At 41.4% G+C, this 21,015-nt stretch overlaps 1 protein-coding gene across 2 annotated transcripts in view; it reads left to right on the top strand.

The window, feature by feature from the left end:
- Positions 1-19,939, top strand: part of trip4 (thyroid hormone receptor interactor 4) — a 56,060-nt gene extending 36,121 nt beyond the window's left edge. The window contains exon 13 of one of the 2 annotated variants that reach the window (XM_076156220.1): positions 19,115-19,939. In XM_076156220.1, the coding sequence (XP_076012335.1) occupies positions 19,115-19,179 (65 nt within the window). In that variant the 3' untranslated portion in view covers positions 19,180-19,939. The other variant, XM_076156221.1, reaches the window with a different exon arrangement.
- Positions 19,940-21,015: the final 1,076 nt, after the last annotated feature.

Here is a 21,015-nt window from a genome sequence, read left to right as displayed (position 1 = left end):
CTTGGATCTTGTTTATAAGGAGAATGATGTCTCTTAACATTGGACATGTTTTGACTCTAAGCCAAGTAATGAAGGTAAAACCAGCCAATTTAGATGAAGGAATAAACCTCAATATTACCATAGCAAACATGGAAATAAAATCACCTCTTCAACATATTCCCTCTCTGCCGCTATGACTTCACTCAGATCAAACAGCAGTACTGCCTCAGAAGGCTAAATCACCCCAGCCACTCTCACACACACATGCTTAAAAGCTTCATCTGCCTCCCTGTTGTGGCCTAATTATTTCAAAACAACTGTGAAGCAAAACCCAGCTCTCCACAGGCCGCAACTCAAACCCGAGGAAGACACAAGGCAGACTACTTATTGGAACTATGTACCAAACCTGACGTGATGCGGCTGCTTGGACGTACGGGGGGCGACAAAGACTCAACCATTAAGGCCGATGACGTGACATCTTATCAGTGTTGTTGTTGTCGTTGTGGCGTCAACGAAATTAATTGGATTTGTCAGGAGGCGAATGCGCTCTGCACAAATAGAATCTTAACACGAGCAATAATATAATGTAAAAGCCAGGAGGGAAACCAGTGCACGCAAACGGTCGATGTGTATAATTGAAAAATAAGTTGTAGCAACAGTCAGCCACTCTAGCTTGCATATTAATACCTTACTGTTGAGGATGTTAGATTAATGTGTTGTAGGCTTTAGAGTATTAGCAAAAAAAGACAGACAAAGCATGAAAATTGGCGATTTTGCAACGCCCTCCCGCTGAATGGTACTAGCCCAGTTTTACACCCACACATTCATCTGTGTTCCACCTCTCCCTGATCCCCCCTCTCTCTCAAACATGCCTTCCTCTTCTTGCTAATTACCAAGTGCACTGCTTTATTCCTCTAGTAGCTTGTTAAGCTCTGCAGGAGCATCATTGACCCACTTTACATGCAGATCTGTAGGCTAAACCCCACTGATGGCTCCTCTCTGTCTTTGGAAACGAGCCCCGGTACTATCGCTATGTAACGGGGGTACATTTAACCTGCGTCAGTCGCAATACAGTCAATGTAGAGAAATATTACATTACGATCATTTTGGCAGACGCTTTTATCCAAAGCGACTTACATTACATTACCACCCATTACAGAGGGGGGAGCAATTGAGGGTTCGGTGCCTTGCTCAGGGGCACCTCGGCAGGACTCGAACCAGCGACCCTCCGGTTGCCAAGCGGAAGCTTTTACCCACTGAGCTACTGCCTCCCTAAATAGCAGTGACTGTTACCGCGGAGAAATGATTTACACAGTGAACCGGCTATATCCCTTTACAACAGAAAGCAAATCCATTTCAGTGTGTGAATAAATCAAATGTCTCAGCAGCAGAGCCAAATGTGTTGTGTACGCGGCTGTGAAAGCGTAGCGGTAATACATCAGTCCTCTTTAGATATTGTGAAACAGATTGTGTCCGTCGAATGAATTATAAAATACGCCCACTAAAGAATAGAATGAGAAATCGAAGCTGTGATTTTTTTTTTTGTAGCCTAAACATGAATGTCCTTTGCATTTTGGCTCGCCCGGTTTCGTGGCTAACAGAAGGTTTGTGATGCATGTCTGCTGTTTGTTCACACATTTATTTTGGAGAGTAAGATTTGAATAAATGGGCCACGCGGGAAACAATGTCTTGCTTCCACTTTTTTAATAGGAAGAGGAGCATTAACGTAAGGAGGCAAACGCAAATTCAAGCCTCAGCATTCTGATGCACTCTGCCAAATTGATCTGCTGGCTTCTTCTGCACAGTGATCGACTGCTTGTGCTGACTAAAATTAATTCACAGCAGTTGTTTCCTTTGGCGTTAGGAATAAATGAGAGTAAATCAGATGGTTTGAAATTTATTAATGTTTAAATGTCTGTATTTGTGGCGCTTGACCTTTAAAGAATCCTATCATTGATGGAAGCTGTATTATAAAATGTGAGTCACACAGTTAAATGTCAATTTGCAACCCACAACCTTTTTGCCATTGGTTTACAGAGACAGTATGTTGATATGCACGTCATTACATTTATAATACTGCCTGATGCACAATGAAATTGGCACAAATCTCAGTATACTGTGAGTAACACAGTGATTATGTGACCGCAAATCAATTTATTCTGGCATATAAGGAGAAAGACACGTTTACATGCATTTCCACAATGGGGGGGACTCGCCACACACTTCAATTACGCAGCCCATCATGCATACTGGCAGATCAGTGGAGTCCTATGAATTCCATCCATTTATATGGGGTAATTGCGTTTTTCCTTAATCACAGTCAGGACAAATAATTGGGCTATTGAGTGCTGGTAAATGTAGTGACTGTGATTGTTGAGCAGGAATCTGTTGGCCATTGGTAAATGCATTCTAAAAACCTTTTGCATTGACTTGAACACTCAGATCTGGGGTTGCTTGGAGGGAACAAAAGAAGAACAACAACACAAACTCATGGAGAAGCCAGGTGGATGTGTTTGTTGTTGTGAGGTGACGGTTCTAACTGTGCCATTGTGACTTTGTGTATTTACACCACAAGACCTTTGGGAGGACGTCATTGAATGCTCAATTCTAACAAAACAAGGCAAGTGTTGCCCTAACAGCAGAATCTGCTTTGTTGCTACAGACCACTATATGGAATGTTTAATATGTACAGTGTGACCAAAGTTTGAGTTTATTCAAACACAACACGCAGAGGTTTTGTAATTTGTTAGGGTTTGTTTCTGGTTTGGTGGACAAATCTAAATACACTTCCCTTCAGTGATGTTGCAAAAGAACAAAACGCATTATATTTTAAAAATCCAGCATGCGCGCCTGTATGCTTTCAAACACAGGCAATAAAAATAAACACAACTTCATACAGCTCTGACTGAGCCGGCAGGAAAAGAACAGTTATGACAACGACAAGGAATTGCTAATAATAACTTTGACTGCAACACTATTCTCAAGTTAGAATAATTGTTAATATAATCAATAGGGCAACATACATTTTAACCTCAAACCGCAAGGTACGTAAACATCATCTGTTTATAATTTCCCTGCAATCCATCTGTTATTTTGTCACGACATGAACTTGCATTGTATTCATTATCATGTCTTCAGTATTAACAGATTTTCTCCGCAAATGACATGCAGGCCTACTGGATATTGTTTAATCTCTTGCATTGCCTCTCTTGTCACATGCTACAGCAATATTTGCACATTAAAGCAAACAGAGAAGACAGTGCATCCTATTAGCACCGTGAAGTAATTACCCGCGCCCCTCTCATGCTCGGCGTCGACATAGACAAGATTCAAATATCCAGCACCAATTATAAACCCTGACTATATGTCCCCGTCATCGCCGGCGACGCTGCCTGTAACCCTGCCTCTCTTCCTCTCTGCCTCTTCTTTTCTTTTTTTTTGTGAAGGTTACACCGTGTTCAACATAACGATCCAATTCATCTGACTCTAGCTGCCATTAACACAGCTCCCTGTAAAAGCTTGCTGCCATTCTGAAAATTTCCATCATTAGCCGTACCACCCCTGTGCCTCCCCACCCCCAGCCCTCCAAAAAGAAATCAATAGCATCTGCTGCTGTAAAGCCAAGTCGGCTTCATTGCTGAAGGAGACAAACAGCGGGTCAGCTAAATTGATTAAGTATCAAGCTATTCTTAGACGTGGCGATTTCGGAGTTTGTAACTCAGAACTGCTCATTGATGAAGCTGTAAAAGGGAGCGCGACATAGATTTGTTTTGTTTAAAATTCACAATCTTCCGATGAATACAATACTCCATTAACTTCGAACATGTATCTAAGTAATGACGAAAAGGCTTCGGCAGGCATTTGTCACATGCCCACAGTGCTAGTGGTTAATTAGCGTATGACACCAAATGCCGCTGTGCTAGCAAACGATTCATATAAGAGACCTAATTGCATGTTGTGGCATATTTGCCATAATTATCAACCCCACCCCACCTCCACAACCACCCAAGTTCTATTGAAATGTTAGCCGCTTTAAGCATTATCATGATACACACGACAGCAAACTGTTAATCAGGAAATGGCTTTCCTTCCTTCAGCCTGCATCCCCTTCCCCCCAGCTGCCTGTGTTTATTTGCTCTGCATCTGTTTGAAGTCTCTCTCTGCCTGAAAAACAGAGGGAAGCGTTGTAGAAGGAAATGTTAGTATATTTACATCTCTGTTCAAATAACACGATGGGTTTCCCTGAATTGTTGGAAGTCGTCGGTGCCATAATACTGATTAATTGTCTCTGCACCAGCCTCTTTGTCAGTGCACACGCATGTGCTGGTACATTCCTTTTTGGATGAATTCATCGAGTGTCGCGTGTGTGACTGTGTGCATGAGAATAACACGACTCAATTTCCATTTTTATGAACAATCCAGTTACCTCTGTCAGGGAGACGGATGGAGAGAGGTCTGCTGGATCAATGTCATCGTGCCTCTGGCATGCCAAAGACCCTATCCACTGTGTGACTGCTTCCTTTGCTAACACTACTTACACTACGACTTCCCAAACACACATAGCAACGAACAGAAATACATGGAGATGCATTTACACGTTATCATACTTCAATATTTCTTAGAATCGACATTCCTCCCTCGTTACCTTTCAGTGGATAGGATACAGTTTAACGCACCAATCAGCATCTTTCAGCTCCGGCTCTACAGACATCTGGGAAACCTACAGAGACCCAAAAATAACCTTGAGCTAACTTAACCTTGGGTTAAATGTGCTACTTAACCAGCCCCAGTAGATTCCTTTTCTATTGAACAGTTAGAATGTTAGCGATGGATGCTCAAACACCTTAGTGAGAGCCTTAAAAAATATAACTGAACATGTGTTGTGTGCTAAAAAACATGGCAAACAGGGATTGGTTTCTTTTATAGCCCTACCGGGGTTTTTTCCAAAGTAATGCAATCGCCCACACAGAAGCACACACATGCACACACACCGTTTGGCAGAGGCTTTTATCCAAAATAGTGAGAACTGTTTGCAGTGGGAGTGGAATCACTACCTCCACCAGTTTGCCCTCTGCTCTTCCTAATAAGCTATACAGCACCACAGCACACTGGACGCACATGCAAAACCGTAACCCTTTGTAAGATTCCTTTAGAAACGATTGTGACCATTAGACAGCGTCAGACAAATATGTTCTTGTTAATGGCAGCGCTAAAACACAATATTAAATCCCCTGTGGGCTTTAATAACTAACCGGGCTAACTGCGTGAAGACAGGTCTGGCAAAACGTAGCGTCTTTGGATTTAACTCGGCAATGATCTCAGCTTGTCTGAAATACCTAATGTAGGAGTTTTTGTTGTTGCTCACCCACAGAGGCGCTTAAATATTTGAAGAAAACGCGGAGCACATTTCAAGGGACCTTTTTATAGATAGCGTATCTGAAATATTGGGTGATAAAAAGATGAAGGCTATGTGCACTTTAGTATATTCCCAAAATATCCAAGTATAAATATTTATATATTTTTTTAAAAACTGTTGCTTTACTGTTCTCTGCAGTGTTCATGCTTTAGTCGATCATAAAAATCACATATCCTCAGCAAAGGGATTGAAACTCATAAATCAAGCCACGCTGTCATCATTGTATATGCATAACCCATAAACTCGCGGACAATTTGCTTATTGAAGAGAGTGCAAAGGCAGAAAGGATGCAAGAATGCAGCTTTTGCAACGTTTGACTCGTGCGGACTGAAAAAGAAAATGCATGTATAAGGTAGGAATGTTTCCAATAACAATATTACATTTAGTTTTGAGCTCTGCAAGTCACTCCGACCTATTTCCAAGAAAAGAAAAATCAATGTTGTGCTCGCGCCGTATTTATTTCAGTCCCACGCATTCATAATTGTCCCGTATTAAAAGTGTAATTTCACAGTGTCGCTGTTGAGCCTGTGGGTGAAATTACAAATTTGATTAGCTTGTGCGTGTCTGTGAAGCTTTCCTTTTTCTTTTAGTCCTCAAATTTCAGCATAAACAGCCCAAAATATACTAGGAGATCTGCGTTTGAGTGGCAGCAGAAAATGGACCTGCCTTTCTGGTTCCTTTCCCCTAGAGACAATTCTTGTTGCTTGAGCTGACTGTTAAACAACAGGCTGTACTGTACGTCACTGTGCAGGAACAAAGCAATGCACAAAGCTCCCTATCTTCTGACCTCATGTCTTATGTGTCCACAAAATCTGAACGCGTGCGTATAGAGTGCGTGACCACATCTGTGTGATTTTTGCCAATATGTGTGTGTGTGTGGGTATATATTCCATTGTGTATCAGTGTATGTGAGGAGAAAGTGCCTGCAGGGGTGTCAACGGAGGTTTAAGATATTCAGCTCCCTGTCAGCACTGACACATTTCTCCCTTTGCACTGCTGTACAGATATGCAAATCCAACCTCCTCAGAATGCAGAGCGCCAGATCAGCTTCAATTTATTCCACTCTGCTCGGCTTCCCAGTCTCCACACTCCCACCCACCCACCCTCCCCTCTCTCTCTCTCTTTCTTTTTTTCCCTGTGTCGATCCTGTCTTTGGTTCTCTGTTTGGTCTTGGCTGCTCTGTTCACAGCACATGCCCCCAATAAGGAATTGCAGGGTGGTGAAATGGAATTCTAGCAGGAGGCTTCAAATCTAAGCTTAGCACGAAGAAGTACCTCATTCTTTCAATCCAGTACAAGGTACAAGAGGTGACAGATTGCCTGAGTGTGTGTGTGTGTGTTTAGTGGACATGAACCGCTGTGTGTATTCCTCCCCTGGTGTCGTTGTGGATTGTTTGCATTGTGCGCCGTGCAACAATATACCACTCCCTTCCCTCTTGTTAATTACCCGTGATAAAACAGTGACGGCCTACATAGCTAGTGGTGAAACACAATTAGTCAGTTGCCAAGCTGCTCTCAAAAAGGCTATCTCACCAACACACAGTGTCATCAGTAATCTAGTCCCGGCATAATCTAAATGCCAATGTCTATCCCCTGTGATCCATCCCCTGCCCACACTACATTTACATTCTAATTAGATGTGGCCAAGGCTGCTTTATAAGGACCCTTTTTTAATATCACGCCTGTATTCACCTTTTCAGAGTCCCATTGCGGCTGTAAAAAAAGTGGGCTACACTTTATGATATTTTGTCCCTTTGACATTGTGGCTATAGATGATTTAAGTAGCTTTTCTAAGCTCTTGGCACTGGCTGTATGCAGCCTGACAAGAGGTTTCCCCCTCTGTAAAGGATGAAATGTACATGGAATTGTAAGAAATGGAGACATGCTGTTAATGCAGAAAGACACCAGACATCATCACATCTAATGAGTTTGTAATTAACCATAAAGAAAGTGTGATTGTTGTCTTTTCTGTTTTTTTCTTTCATAAGTGTTTTCACTCTGTTAGATGAACAATGTTTTCTACTGCAGGTGTAATTAGCAGCTATTTTATAATGCTATTTAACTCAAAGTTTTCTCGTCTAATTTGGTGTGAGTTGACAGCTGTTCAAACAGCATGCTGTTACAGGCTTTTAGAGGGTTCTGACTCACTGCTGCATTTGGTGTTTTTGTGACAACACGCTGCTCTAACAGGGCGATGTGATAGAAGCTAATGTGAAAGGAATAAAACATCTCCTGGAAGACTGCCATCATTTGCACTCCAGTGAACACTCCCTCAAAGGTGGTGAGAAGTCTGTGTGGGATCCCACGTTTTCTCATCACCACCATTTTCATTTCACACCGACAACACTTCATTTCACCAGCTGAGACGATAACTGTCATTGGTAGAGTTTTCATAGAATGCTAAGCTATCAGCAGGCAGCTTAATTAAATATGTTGCATATTTGCATCCTGGGATTTAGATTTGTACAAAGCTCAATTAAGCATTATTACCTTCAACAAGGGTGTGATACTGACTGTGTCAATAACAACCTGTCTTAAACAACACTATCTCATAAATGTGCATGATATTTATATATATTTAGACAAACGTTTAGTTGAATTTGAAACATATTTTTATGTAGACTGTACCATTTTTTAAATCTGAATTATTTTAGTGAGTTTGGTGAATCTTGGTAGTTTTGACTATGCAACGTCTCCTGTATGTAAACATAACTCTTGTTATCTACTATTCTCCCGCTGTGCAAAGGCAGTTACAGAAACTCTAAATATTATTATTATCATAGTCAGCTAATCACAAAGAAATACCTCAACCAAAAATCTCTTTGTCCATCTGTCAGTACATCTGCTTTCTGCTATACTCAGTGAAAAGCTCATTCATTCCCATTGTAGATAAATCTGAAACTACAATGTATACACCCAGAAGGCATATTCAAGCTTTACGCAGTGTGGCTTTGCTTGTAAACCTTGTGCAAGCTACGTCTGACCATGTTCTTGGTGGAGATAAGAAATGACCCTCAAACTACGGCGTGGCTCTTATCCATGTTTTGAATAGTTTTTTGGAACTTAATGTTCTGTGGCACAAACAGAAACTCTATGTCAGCCTCGGGCTGCACACACACAACGTATTAGATGGATGGAATTACTCAGTGTTTACTTGATGTTAAAACTTAAATTCTACTCTGATTCAGGTAGTAAATTGATATTCTTCAAATGCGACTGAAATCTGTATAACTGGAAGTATTTTTTCTGTTGGATAGATCTAATAGATCTAAATGTCCTCAACAGATAGACTCTTCCCGTACACAGGGTTATTCAATGTCTCATGTATATTCAGAGAACAGAATAATCAATTTTCTGTGTGTACACCCACGCATTTGTCTTAATCGCAGTACATATAAATAATTGGCGTACCAAGGGGATGTAGACTTAAAGCGCAGCATCTGTTTGTTCTTGTCATAGGATTTGTTGACAATAACATTAGAAAATAGTAGAAACCTTTTCCCTAATAAGCTGTTTGTTCTTTGTCCACTCTTTTGTATCACAGTGGCTGCTTTATAGAAAAAAAACAAAGCAGATTTATTTTTCCTTAAATATCTTTTGCAAGTGTCCACAGTATAACCATCAAGTGGTAGAACAACCATCATGGAGATACTGGGAACCACAAGTAAGCCTGCTTTCTGGGAGTGCAGTGTTCAAGGAGGGCGAAAGGGTACTATGAGCTCTTTAAGGTATGATGGAGCCTGACCATTAAGAGCTTTGAAAGTGAGCAGTAGGATTTTAAATTCTATTTTGGACTTTACTGGAAGCCAATGCAGCGAAGCTAAGATGTGAGAAATATGATATATAATAGATCCCCTTCCCTAGTTTTGTCAGTACGGGTGCAGCTGCATTCTGGACCAACAGGAGAGTCTTTAGAGACTTATTAGGGCAGCCTTAAGGCACGCTTGGAGTTCATTTAATTGACTGGACTCGTCTGGCTTCATTGAAAGGTAAAGTAAGGTGTTATCCGCATAGCACATAGACATTCAGACAACGCATTGACGGCTGCTTTTTCAATGAGCTTAGAGAGAAAGGGAATGTTAGATACACAGTATGCCCGTAGTTGGTCAGAATGTGAAACTGCTGTAAGCTTAGGCTGCATTACTTTAATTGAAAGTCTTGGAATCTTTGAAGAATTAGGATGAATGAGCGCTGGGATTGGTTTAAATGAAATCCTGTCCATGCGTGTCTCTAAGAGAGAGTGAAGGCAGAGGAGATAGTGAGGAGAGTCTGTAGTTGGACCCAGTAAGTGATTTAGAAACTCAATTTGTTTCATGTAAATAGAGAAGAAGATGCTCATTATATTCTCTGGAATGACAGTCGGGACAAAGGGATGCATTAATTCCTAGACACAATTCTGTGGGGGGATGCTAAATAAACCCGTAAAACACAGTCAGTGTGCGTGACTACAATATTTTTATGCCTTAAACAAGAAACGAGTGCTCACAGAATTTCAGTTCGATTTCATCTATAGTTCTTGTCATCTCCTGCTTACTTCTTTGTTTTGGGCTCGGCTGTGAATGAAAATCCAAACCTCCTGGCCCTGTGACAATAATACCAACATGAAAGGAACAAACATTACAAACATCTGCTTCGTTTTACACCAATCACAACGTTGCTATAATTCACTCCAAAACGTTACATGAAGTGATGAAATATGTAAATCAAATTGGTCTATAATTTTCAGGGTTTTTTTTCTCGTCTCACGAGAAATCCAACACTTGTTTGTTTGCAGAGCTGCTGTGAATCAGATGAAATGTATGTCGATGTGAATATTTTATGGGCAGTTTTTCCTTTTTTTTTTTACTCCGCGCTCCAGTCTTCCCAGTCAAACACTCTCCTACTACAGACACCAGTTTAGCATACAAGCCTGTGAGGGAGTGATTGATAAGCTGTGAGCCTCTTTCCCTCTTTCCGGGAATTACTCATAGCCGCAGGGGGAATCTGCACACTCTGTGGGGAAATGTTAGTATAGGCAACTCCCTGTAACTGAAAGACTTTTTCACTCTGTCAAGTTCCCTCAATACTATGCCTGCAATACCTGATGGTGATTCTCTTTAGTTTTGGATGTTTGACTAAAAGCACCATCCAAAAACAAGGGTCAGGCATCAGTGGTGCTGTGATAGTGTAACTGAGACATGTAACACATGGCTTCAGAAGGAACATCCATCTGCTCATTAATTTGTATTCAACAGGAACTGGTAAATGAGTTCTACAGGAAAATGGTCAAATCGGAGAGGATTTCAGAATCTGCTATTTATAATTTTCTCCAAGTTTATGTGTGGTACTTACTGTAGAATCCATTTCAATTCAATTCTTAACTAGTTCTAAGTCCTGTGTAGTCACTTACTACATTTGCACCCTAGGTCTCAGTGTCTAATTCTGTTGTTTGCTGTTATTGTCTTTTTGGGGTTTTATCTTAACTTCTTTATAAGGGTCCCTATCCAATGCATGTAATTTAGATGGTTTAGACCTGGAACAATCCACATCCTGAAACGATGGCAGGCAGAGGCACAAAAGACACAAAACGCCCAAAAAGCACAAAAAGCAGGAAGCTTCATTTGCATCTAGTAGTACTCTAATGCAGTTTACATTTTTGAAGATACAGATAATGTGCACTTTACTGCTTTTATATTGCCTTTCATAGAGGCTTGGGACACTAATTCCCTTAAAATATTATGGAGTGCCTGTGAAACTATAAGTAAAAAATATTATAATTCATTTCTTAATCTGATACATCAGCTCTAAGCCAGTTTAAAAAAATGCATCCCTGCAGTTGAGTAAACATTGTGGGGAAGCATTGAATGGATATAATAAACATCTACTTTACACTTACCAGGAAATCTATTGACAGTCGCAGTCTGCAGAAGGTTCAGTTGAGGCCAGAACTCTCTGGCTCACAGGCTTAGAATCTCTGAACACATCAGCAGTTTCCTTCATCCTTTAGCTCCACAAAAAATGGAATGAATTCTGGTTGCGTGTTGGTCATGAAAGCCTGCAGTGTCGATGTGAATCAAAGGGAAGGAAACAAAATGCCCACAGCCAGGATACATGTGATCTGCTCTGGGAGAGGAGTCAGTTTGAATCACATTAGATCCACTATTGAGTTTGTGTTTTAGCTGGTAATGATATGGATCTGCGCAAAAAAAACATTATTCTCTTTATTGTTTTGATCCATAGTTTAATAACTTTAACTTATGTGAATATTTTTAATGCTCAATATGAAGACATGTTCCACACCTCTGCCTCAGTTTGCGTTTCAGTATGGCTCTGTAAGTTTTCCATCCATCTGTTGTTCAGAAAGCCTAAATGTTTCAAAGCAATGTTGCACTTTGCTGTGGTGGAACTGTTGTAGTGTTGACAAAGAGAAAAGTAGGGCAGATGGAAACTCATCTTTGTAAAGAAACAATTCTGGTATGAGACCTGTTTCTGCCTTTCTTCCATTGTTTTATCCCCCAAAATAGACACAGAATCTCTTTATCCTTGTCACCCACTGTTACATACAGTACCTCAACCCCACCAGAAAGCTAGAAAATAGATCATTAAAAGGACATTGATAAAAGAATAAGTGTGCTTAAGTACTTAACTGAGTACTTAAGCACACTAAGTAACTGTGATACAGGTGTGCTGCTCCAGCAGAACAGTTGAAGGTTAAGTGTTGCACTCAGAAGCACTTTAACAATTCTGTTGCGGTACAACCCCACCTGGATTCTGCTGACCCTCCAAATAAAACATTCACACTGTAACCTCTACACGGCTACCACCCCAGTTTGATGAGCTCAGCACTGGAAAAAACAAGCACTTTTATTTACTGTAGATTCTGCAGAGTGCACTGTTGTGTCGCTTCAGTAAAGTCATCGAATGAATTAATCTTGAATAGAGAAGCAACATTAAGACAGTTTCCTTCACAGAGGGATGATGTGGGCAGATATTAAACCAAACAATACAGCACTTAGTGATTATCACAGATCAAATACAATCAGCTGGCTGTTTTTTAATGAAGAAAAAAATGTATGTTCAGATTGTAAGTGATCATGTAATTATTATGTAAAATGCCTGGAAGTTTATCGCATTAATAAAATGTAAATATTCTTAACAAATATTGCTGTATTGTAATAGTATGATGTGTAATGATTGAATAAATGTTAACAAAATATAATATAACAATATCTCTCATTCCAGCAGGGAAACAGGCTTCTGTTATTAATTATAATCAGCTGGTAAACACACAGAATGCAATTTTGCTATTCATTAAGGACAAACGCATTAATTATGTGTGTGAATTTAAATGAAATTGACATTGACAACTTGGAACCACAATAAATGCTACCAGAATGAAAATGACTGGAGGAAGGAAACGTAGCAGACAGAGATATAAGAACAACCACTCTCTATATTCTGTGTGTGAGCGCTGCTACACCGTGTTCTCACTGCTCCACATCTGCCCACTAACAAACTAACATCTTAGCTGTCCCCAACCTGCCAGACTGTGGTGCTCTGGTGGTGTTGTGACTAAATGTCATGTGCGTGACTAAAGCAGCTCAGTGTGCTGCAGGTTGGAGAAATCACTCAGCCATTACAACCCCACAGTGTCTGTGAAAACAGCTTCGGGCAGCAAGGTTTGGACAGACCAAGACATGGGAAGAGTGATTATTTTTTTCCTTCCTGCTGTTGAATTGTGGTTGACGCTTCTCCGCCTTACCCCTTGCAAACAGCGTGCCGACACAAGTCTTACACACAGCACTTTCTCTATCCACTTGTAAATTCACCAGCTAGGCAGCACAGGAAGGGAATGTAAATTAGGTGTGACTAACAGCAAGATGGGAATCCAGGCAGTTTTCTCCCCCCCCCCCTCTCCCTCCCCCTCCCTTCTTGCTCTTCTCCCCTGGCTACTGAGAGATTTGTACACATCCACTTTACTGCAGTGCTCGGGGCTGTAGGCTGGGTTTCACGCACAGAATGACTTTAGCTGGAGGTGTACTAAGCTGAGGCCAGATAAGGCAAAGAAGATAGAAGGCGGGCGGGGGGCTGCTGAGCCAATGTCAGAATGGAGCCTTTTTAGAAAACCCATTAGATTTATCATGACCTGAGTTTCTGTTCCCCTCCATCCTGAAAACCACTGGACCAATGTTGTGCTGACTGAAATATATGAAAAACACAAGTGGCACGTGATTTCATGTCATGACATGTTTTGAGTGCTATTGACCCGTAGCTGCTTTGCAAATATATGCAAAATTCTTTCAATATCTTAAAGGTGCAATCAACAATCCAAATATAAACAATTTGAAACTGCTACCATGCTTAAATTGAAAGAGTGTGTTTAGTCTCGTTCACAGATCTATTATGTTTTCAAATGCTGTCAATATGATTTTATTATACACATTTGCACGTTCTTATTTTCATTGAGGAGTCTATTTGTATATGCTTTAATGTGCAAAAAACACCTGTTCTTGTCTCCATTGCTACAGTACAGCACACTAAGTGAAAACAGGTAATCGTAGGTTCAAAAAGCTGCTGTTTTATGTGTGTCTTACCAGATGATAATATGAAACAAAGCTCAATGCAGGACCTATGAGATGCATTTCATGTGGTTTGAAGCATATAGTATTATCCATGTTCCACACACACTTTTTTTAATCATAGTGTCCCTGTTAAAGGTTTACATCAGTCATGTCTTGTTCATCCAGCAGGAAAACAGGCGGCATCTTCAGTCATCAGTTGAGAAATGCACAAAGACCCATTCCACTTGCTGCATACACAGACTGACACTTCAAAAACATGTGTGTCTTGCATGAAGAGCTCAGATGAGTTTTTTTTCTAGAATCTTTTTTTTTTTTTACAAGAAACACAAGAGATTCTATGAATAAGGAATGCGCATCTGCAATCCAGTATAATACGGCCTTTGGGTGGAAAGCTGTCATCGAGTGACAGGAATGATTATGTTTCTTTTGTAGTTTTCCATCTCCGCCTGACACAGTGTTTGAATCCACACCATTAAATCCTTCCATTTAATATTAGAATGCTCCAGACTTTTTCATCTGCCCCCCCCCCTCTCTGCCTTTCACTCTCCAGGCAGTAAGCTTCTGATACACTCTGAATTGGGTATTGTAGGGTCCAAGTGGGAATCATTGTAACAGATACTGTGGAAGGTGTTATATTCAATCAGAGGACTAGTCGTGCACCACTTTCAACCATCCCTTTCTCTTTTATTATTTGCAGGTGTGAAGTAATTTGCTCGTGCCAGAGTATGTTATCAGAAGCTGTATCAACACGCTGTTATGCTGTGTGTACATAGCCGTTTCTGAGTTCATTAGCCGGGTGCATGGGGGAGTGCGGTGTAATACAAAGCTATAATATAAGAAATGCTACTTACTTCAATTCCCGTTCTTCTCCAGCAACTAGACGATTTTTCTTTGATTATTATTGCAAGGAAGCTTTTGTTGCAGCGGTCTTATTGATGTCTGGGATGAGGCGTCAATAGACTTCTATCAGAGCCTAATAAATAGTTGTTGTACTACTGACCCTAGAGCTTAAAGGGATTATACGATTGTGCTTCTCATCAACGATGGACTATATTCTCCTATTAGGCGTAATGGCGATAGTGTGCGTGCAGTCATATTTGCGAATACGTAAGGAGGGTCTGAAAGTGTAATGTATGCGCTTCTGTGTGCCGGTGTGTGTTCAGCGGTGTGTTTTACAGTCTGGATGATGGAGCGCGAGCCCTCTGCAGACAACCTGTACCTACTTTACAGCCCTCCTCCCCAGCTGCAGCGTGCGGGCAATAAACCTTTCTCCAGCAATCTCCAAACAGTGCAGCAATCAATGGGAAATTATCTCAGCCAATCGATGGGCCGGCCTTTCTATTTCTCGCTCTACCCCTCTCTCCCTCTACGTTTCTATCTGTATCCTTGTCTCCCTGTGCCTATCCTCGCTCTCTTTCTTTCTCTGCATCTGCCTCCTTCTCTCTATCCCCCCTCCCCCTCCCCTCGCCTCTCTCTCTTGCTTCTCATCCCTTCTGTCTCATTTTCTGCTGTCTCTCTGTTTTTTCCACCCACTTTCACTCACCCCCTTGTCCCTTTTTTTACTCACGCTCCCTCCAGCTCTCATGGCTCCTCAGCACTCACTGTGAAATGCGACAGCTCAACAGCTCCAGATCCATTAACAGAAGTCACTTTCACACATGCCATATATATCATTGCCAGATTCATGTTCTGGGTTCAATGCAGCAGTTCTGACAGGTTACATTTGTACCAACATGGCCCACTGCTGATTTGGTCTCTTCGTCCTCGATTGCCATTTGCACCAAGACTCTTTATTTAAACCTGAGGAAGGTTTCCAAGCCTAGGTTCATACTTCACTTTGCTTACCCGTATGCAAAATAGCTTAGTATCATGTTTTTATAGGAAGTGTTTTTGTTTCCGGTCCTTACATTTCCCTCCGTCAATCCTAACCCTATACTATTTAATCTTACAGTTTTTCAAGCAATGCTCAAGCAAATATGTGGGCACTTCCGCTAGAGTTCTACCTGTGGATGGAAGTGTATGCATCGTCAGCAGCCATTAAAACTGCCAGACAAAAGTGAGAACGCGCAAATCAGGTCATGCTATCATAAAGATTTTAAGCCTCTGTAGCTCTCAAAAGCAAGATACGTCTTCCAAGATCAATGCTCATTCAGGAATCTCCCCAGACGGCAGCATTAGCTTATGCCCTCTGCACTTTCATGACGCACTGGAAGGTCTGTAAAATAAAAGTCGAGCAAAGATGTTTTCGTCCGATGGCGTTGCGGCTCAGAATGCTGCTGTAGCTCCATTTCAGTTGTTCGCTTCTATCAAGCCAACGGCTAGCCTCAACATCCCCTTTTAATATTCATCACCTGGCCAGATAATATGTACAGTCAGTTGTGCACTCAGGAAGAGGGTTGTGTTGCTCATAAAGCTGTTTTACTGCTCTTGAAATGGAGAAAAACCTATAAATGTCTCCTCATGCTTGGAGGATCTGTTTTGGAATTGGTCAAATCAGCAACTAATACATTGGAGTGGATGAAGCTTGAGAGTGATGCACTGGATACAACGTGAACCATGAATATGCTGGGGAAGTCTGCTGAGGTTTAGTGTAGGGGACCCCTCACTAGGGTGGATCGTGAAGGGTCTCAAGGAACCAATCACTTGGACTCGCTTGAGCTTCAAGCCAGTGAAATCCAGATCCCTGGTGCTAAAGAAGGACAAGACCATTGACAAGTACCACTTCACAGTTCTCAGCACACAGATACCATCAGTCACAGAAAAACCTGTCATGAGCCAGGGGAAAGTCTTTGACTGCAGCCTGAGGGACACGGCATCTATCTGAGTGACCAATAAAGAACTGGAAGCGTGACTGGCGGCTGTGAACAAGTCAGGTCTTCCAAAGAAGTTGAAAGCCTGGATAAACCAACACAGATCCTCTGCCAATTTTTGGTCTACGGAGTCCAATTTCTCCCGTTAAGGGCTTGGAAAGGAGGGTCAGCAGGTTCCTACGAAAGTGGTTGGGTCTTCCCCGAAGCCTGAGCAAGATCGCCCTGTACAAAAATAACACCATGCTGAGGCTCCCCATCAGCAGCCTGAATGAGGAATTCATGGTGACCCGTGCTAGGGAGGTCAAGCAATACCGGGAGTCGAGTGACCCAAAGGTCTCTCAGGCTGGCATCCAGCAGTGGAGGTTGAGGTCGCGGTCGAGGTTGCCGAGTCAACAAACCACTCTACAATAATGCAAAGGGGAAGGACAGGAGGTCCATGATTCAGCAGGAGGTGCAAGCTGCAGTAGAGGAGGAGGAGCAAGCCAGATAGTCAGAATGCGGAAGCAGGGAGCCGGGACAAGACGGGAGCAAGTGGTGGAGCGGTGTCATGGGCAGACCTGTGGAATGCGGAGACCCACGGCATCCAGTATTTGTTCCAGACTACTACTATGGTGTACTACTGAGCCCATCCTGCACATCTGGGGGAAGGTAGAGTCGCCGGATTGGAGGAGGGCCACTACCGGTGGTGACATGACGCCGCCGCTAAAACTAGTTGGAGCATCAGTACGCGTCCCACACGTCCCCTCATGCTGGCAGAACACCGCTCTGATTTGGGCTCTCTCGTGTTCAGCTCTCAGTTTTATGACATAGTTATTGGCCTCTTAGCATCTAATATTTATATTCCCCAAAATACACACGAGAGTGGTCTTCCTCTTAGACTGTGTCTAAAGAAGCAAAGCTCTAGAGCCAGTAATGATATTTCTATTACAGAGGATTTATCATAAAAGTAATCTGTGGCAGACGTCTCCTAAAAACCGCAGCGTCACATTCCAAACTTCTTCTGAGCTTGTTGGTGGTAGAACAGACAGGCACAGACAGCCATTCAGACAGACAGGCTGGGAAACGGTGAGTAAGCAGCACTTCTCCTAAACACCTTGTTTATGCTGCTGCTACCCACAGAGTTCAGCCATAATGTGACAACATGAAAGGGAAGCACAAGTGACAACCACCACCCTGCCTGTCACACTTATATAATTTCTGCCTCAGCCAAGGGAAAAGCAGCCAGGTAATGGCACAGTTTGACAAACAGGCTGACAGACACCAGGTTATTGTTTACTAAGCAGTCGATGATATGGGTCAGTGAAGATTATGCAAACCAAAGAAATGTGAAACATGCAATAAGTAGTAGTATGTGCCAATGAGCTTTATTGAGGTTTATCATTATTCTAATTTAAAAGAAGAAGAAATTCAAATTCAAATGGTGTCAATGCAAATTCAACACATCCTTCTGATTTTCACAGTAAAAGCTTTCCACTGGTTGACAGGACCGAATGAATATGCTAATCTTCACTCTGCTTTTGTTGATCTTAACAGCCAGATAATACAGGTGCAAGTCATTTGTATTTGAGACTGTGCTATTACTTGACTACCGGCTTTATATGAGTATTTATATTCTCACCGTCTGTTGTGGTTCACTTACATTAGTCGGCTCCAAAGTATAACCATAATCTTCTAACAATGGAGCCTTGTGTTTTATGGCCGTTGTGCTAATCAGCAAGGACCTGCAGGTGCTGTTAGTTAGCTTAGCATTGGAATCCAAAACAATAAAGAAAGCATTCCTGAACTTCTTTTGTTATATCACACACAGTCCACTGACTAATTACTTAGCAGGAATGTAATGTTACTTAAAACGCAATTCACACTTCAGTTTTGGCCTGAGACTTATATAATTACTTCCTAGCCTTAGTTAATCATTTCACAGTTTGTGTATTCACTTGTGGCTTAGTGTTTTCTTTCTGTACTTTATTTAAAAACTGTATATTTTCATTTTTTTTTGCCTTGTAGCGTTGGACCAATATGACAGGAAGTCTTTTATCTGCGGTGTTGCTTTGGGTTGCAGCATACTGCATGTACATCTATACAACCAGATTAAGAGACGCTGTAGTGCGCTGGCAACAAAGGCAGCCGTCTAATCTCTCTTAGTCATAGAATAAAGGGTCTCATTGGCCTTTTACTTCATCATGTCTCTCTCTCTCGCGCTCAGCCTGCCTCTCCCTCTTCCTCCCCTGTCTACTGAGGCCGCCTCTAATCAGCAGGCCTTGAGCTTTCAGAAAGGTCACTCAGTCCCTTTGATGGTGTTTTGATTCATCTTTTCCTCCTCTTTCTCCTCCTGCTCTCTTTCGCTCACAGGGAAGCTAGAGAGCCACTACCACCTCGGTGCCAAGAAGGGGTTGGTTCCATCGGCTGCAGACTGACATGGGAGGAGGAGGAGGAGGAGGAGGAGGAGGAGCTTGGGAACAACAACGTCTGATTGGCCACTGCTCAGAAGGACACTGCAATTTATCTTGTCTTAAAGATGGGCACATTCATCATTGGGCTGTCCTGCCTTTACGTTATCTGGAGAACATGCGTATTTGCATTTTACGTAAGGAATATTTCTTATTATTATGCGATACATTCATGATTATATCATCAAGATGCCATGCGGTTCTTTGGTTGCCATTGACTTTTTGATTGTGAAGCTGATGATTTGTTAAAATACAAATAAATTGACTTAATCAGTGGGTTGAGTGGGGAATTTTTACAGAAAGGTCTATTCAATATGGTGGAAGATGCTGATTATTGTTTTGATTTACTCGCCTTATAAGACAAGAACTAGCACCACAATGCAAGCTCAGTTTTTGCAGTCACTATGTTTACATGCACCTTTGATTATCCTGCAGTGGATGTAATAAGTTGGGTTTTTTTTTTTTTTTTTCAACGTCATATAAACATGTTAACACCATAATGCGATTGAAATCAATATTGATCAGAATATATTATCAATTCTGTCCATGTACAGGATTCTCAAATTCTTTCCTTAATCACAGATTGATTAATTACAGACAGATAATCAGAGTATAGTGTGCATGTAAGATACTGGTCAATTTGGATAACTTGTGTTCTTGGAAGTATTAAAGAGGCATCACATAAATGTAAAACAAAATGGGATAATAAAAAAGCTTTTCAAGTTTGGTCGAATTCTGTTGTATGTATAACAGCAACAATACCAGAGATTTGATAGAAACGTGCAAAATGACAGGTCAGTCACTACGGCGCTCACAGTTTACATTAGACAGGCTGTCAGAAATGGAGTCCAGACTTTTTGGAATTTTTGCCAGTCAGGGAGTATTTATTCTTTACAGCGTTATGATGGAGCATAACGTATTTTAAAAAATGCTTTTTGTATAATCCACTCAGCTCAGTGATGGCAGGAGAAAATGTCTGCCTGGCCAAACAGTTAGACTTTGTTCTGCAACCCCCATTCTGTCTTGAACCATCTGAGAATATCTAAAAAGGAGTTTGAAAAATGGTTCTGGATCTATCGTTCTGGTACCAAAATAGGTTCTGGGTCATTTGTACGAAATGAAGGAGCATTCCAGTACAAAAGCCACAATTTTACATCCCTATGAGTTCAGTGATTTGATAGCGGTTCCTTAATGATACATGTTTACAGTTTTATTTCTAAAGCTTGAGTTAAAAGTCATATTATGCTTTACATTTAATCATCTAATTTCACAAGAAGTACATTTTGAGACATCTTATTTTTGCTAGATTTTGATTTAACAATAAGAAACTCTACATGATTCTGTACAAAAACCTCAACTTGAAAAATCAAAATTAGTCCTGCTCATGAGTCGTTCAAACTGGTTTCATCTGGGTTAAACCTGTGTTCACTATCCTGTCACATACTCCCATTTGTTTGTGAAAGGTGTATTGGCAGACCAGTTTTGCGTGATGTGGAGTTCTCCTTTAGACAGCGCCTTTTCATTCCTGGGTGCCAAATGTCCCAATCTGGATAGATGCCGAAACATGCAAAGGCTTGAGCCTCTGGAGTCGTTTTCGCCTGCGTTTAACTGCTGCTCTTTGCTTGTACTCAACCTCTCTGACATCTTTATTATGAAATGTCTTTCCTCTTGTTCCAAGTACTGTTGTGACAGGTTTTGATTGCTATTCTGCCAGTGCAATATAATTTTGCGCTTCGACATTTGAACTGCTCTTTGTTACATTGCATGTTTATTTCCTTCAGAAAGTTTTGAGTGCTTGGTTGA

The sequence above is a fragment of the Genypterus blacodes genome, unplaced genomic scaffold (assembly GCF_046128005.1).
Source record: "Genypterus blacodes isolate CSIRO-AG114 ecotype Tasmania unplaced genomic scaffold, CSIRO-AGI_Gbla_v1 ptg000067l_1, whole genome shotgun sequence".
Classification (NCBI taxonomy): domain Eukaryota; kingdom Metazoa; phylum Chordata; class Actinopteri; order Ophidiiformes; family Ophidiidae; genus Genypterus; species Genypterus blacodes.
Note: the sequence above shows the minus strand (reverse complement) of the source record. Positions and strands in the feature narration are given on the sequence as shown.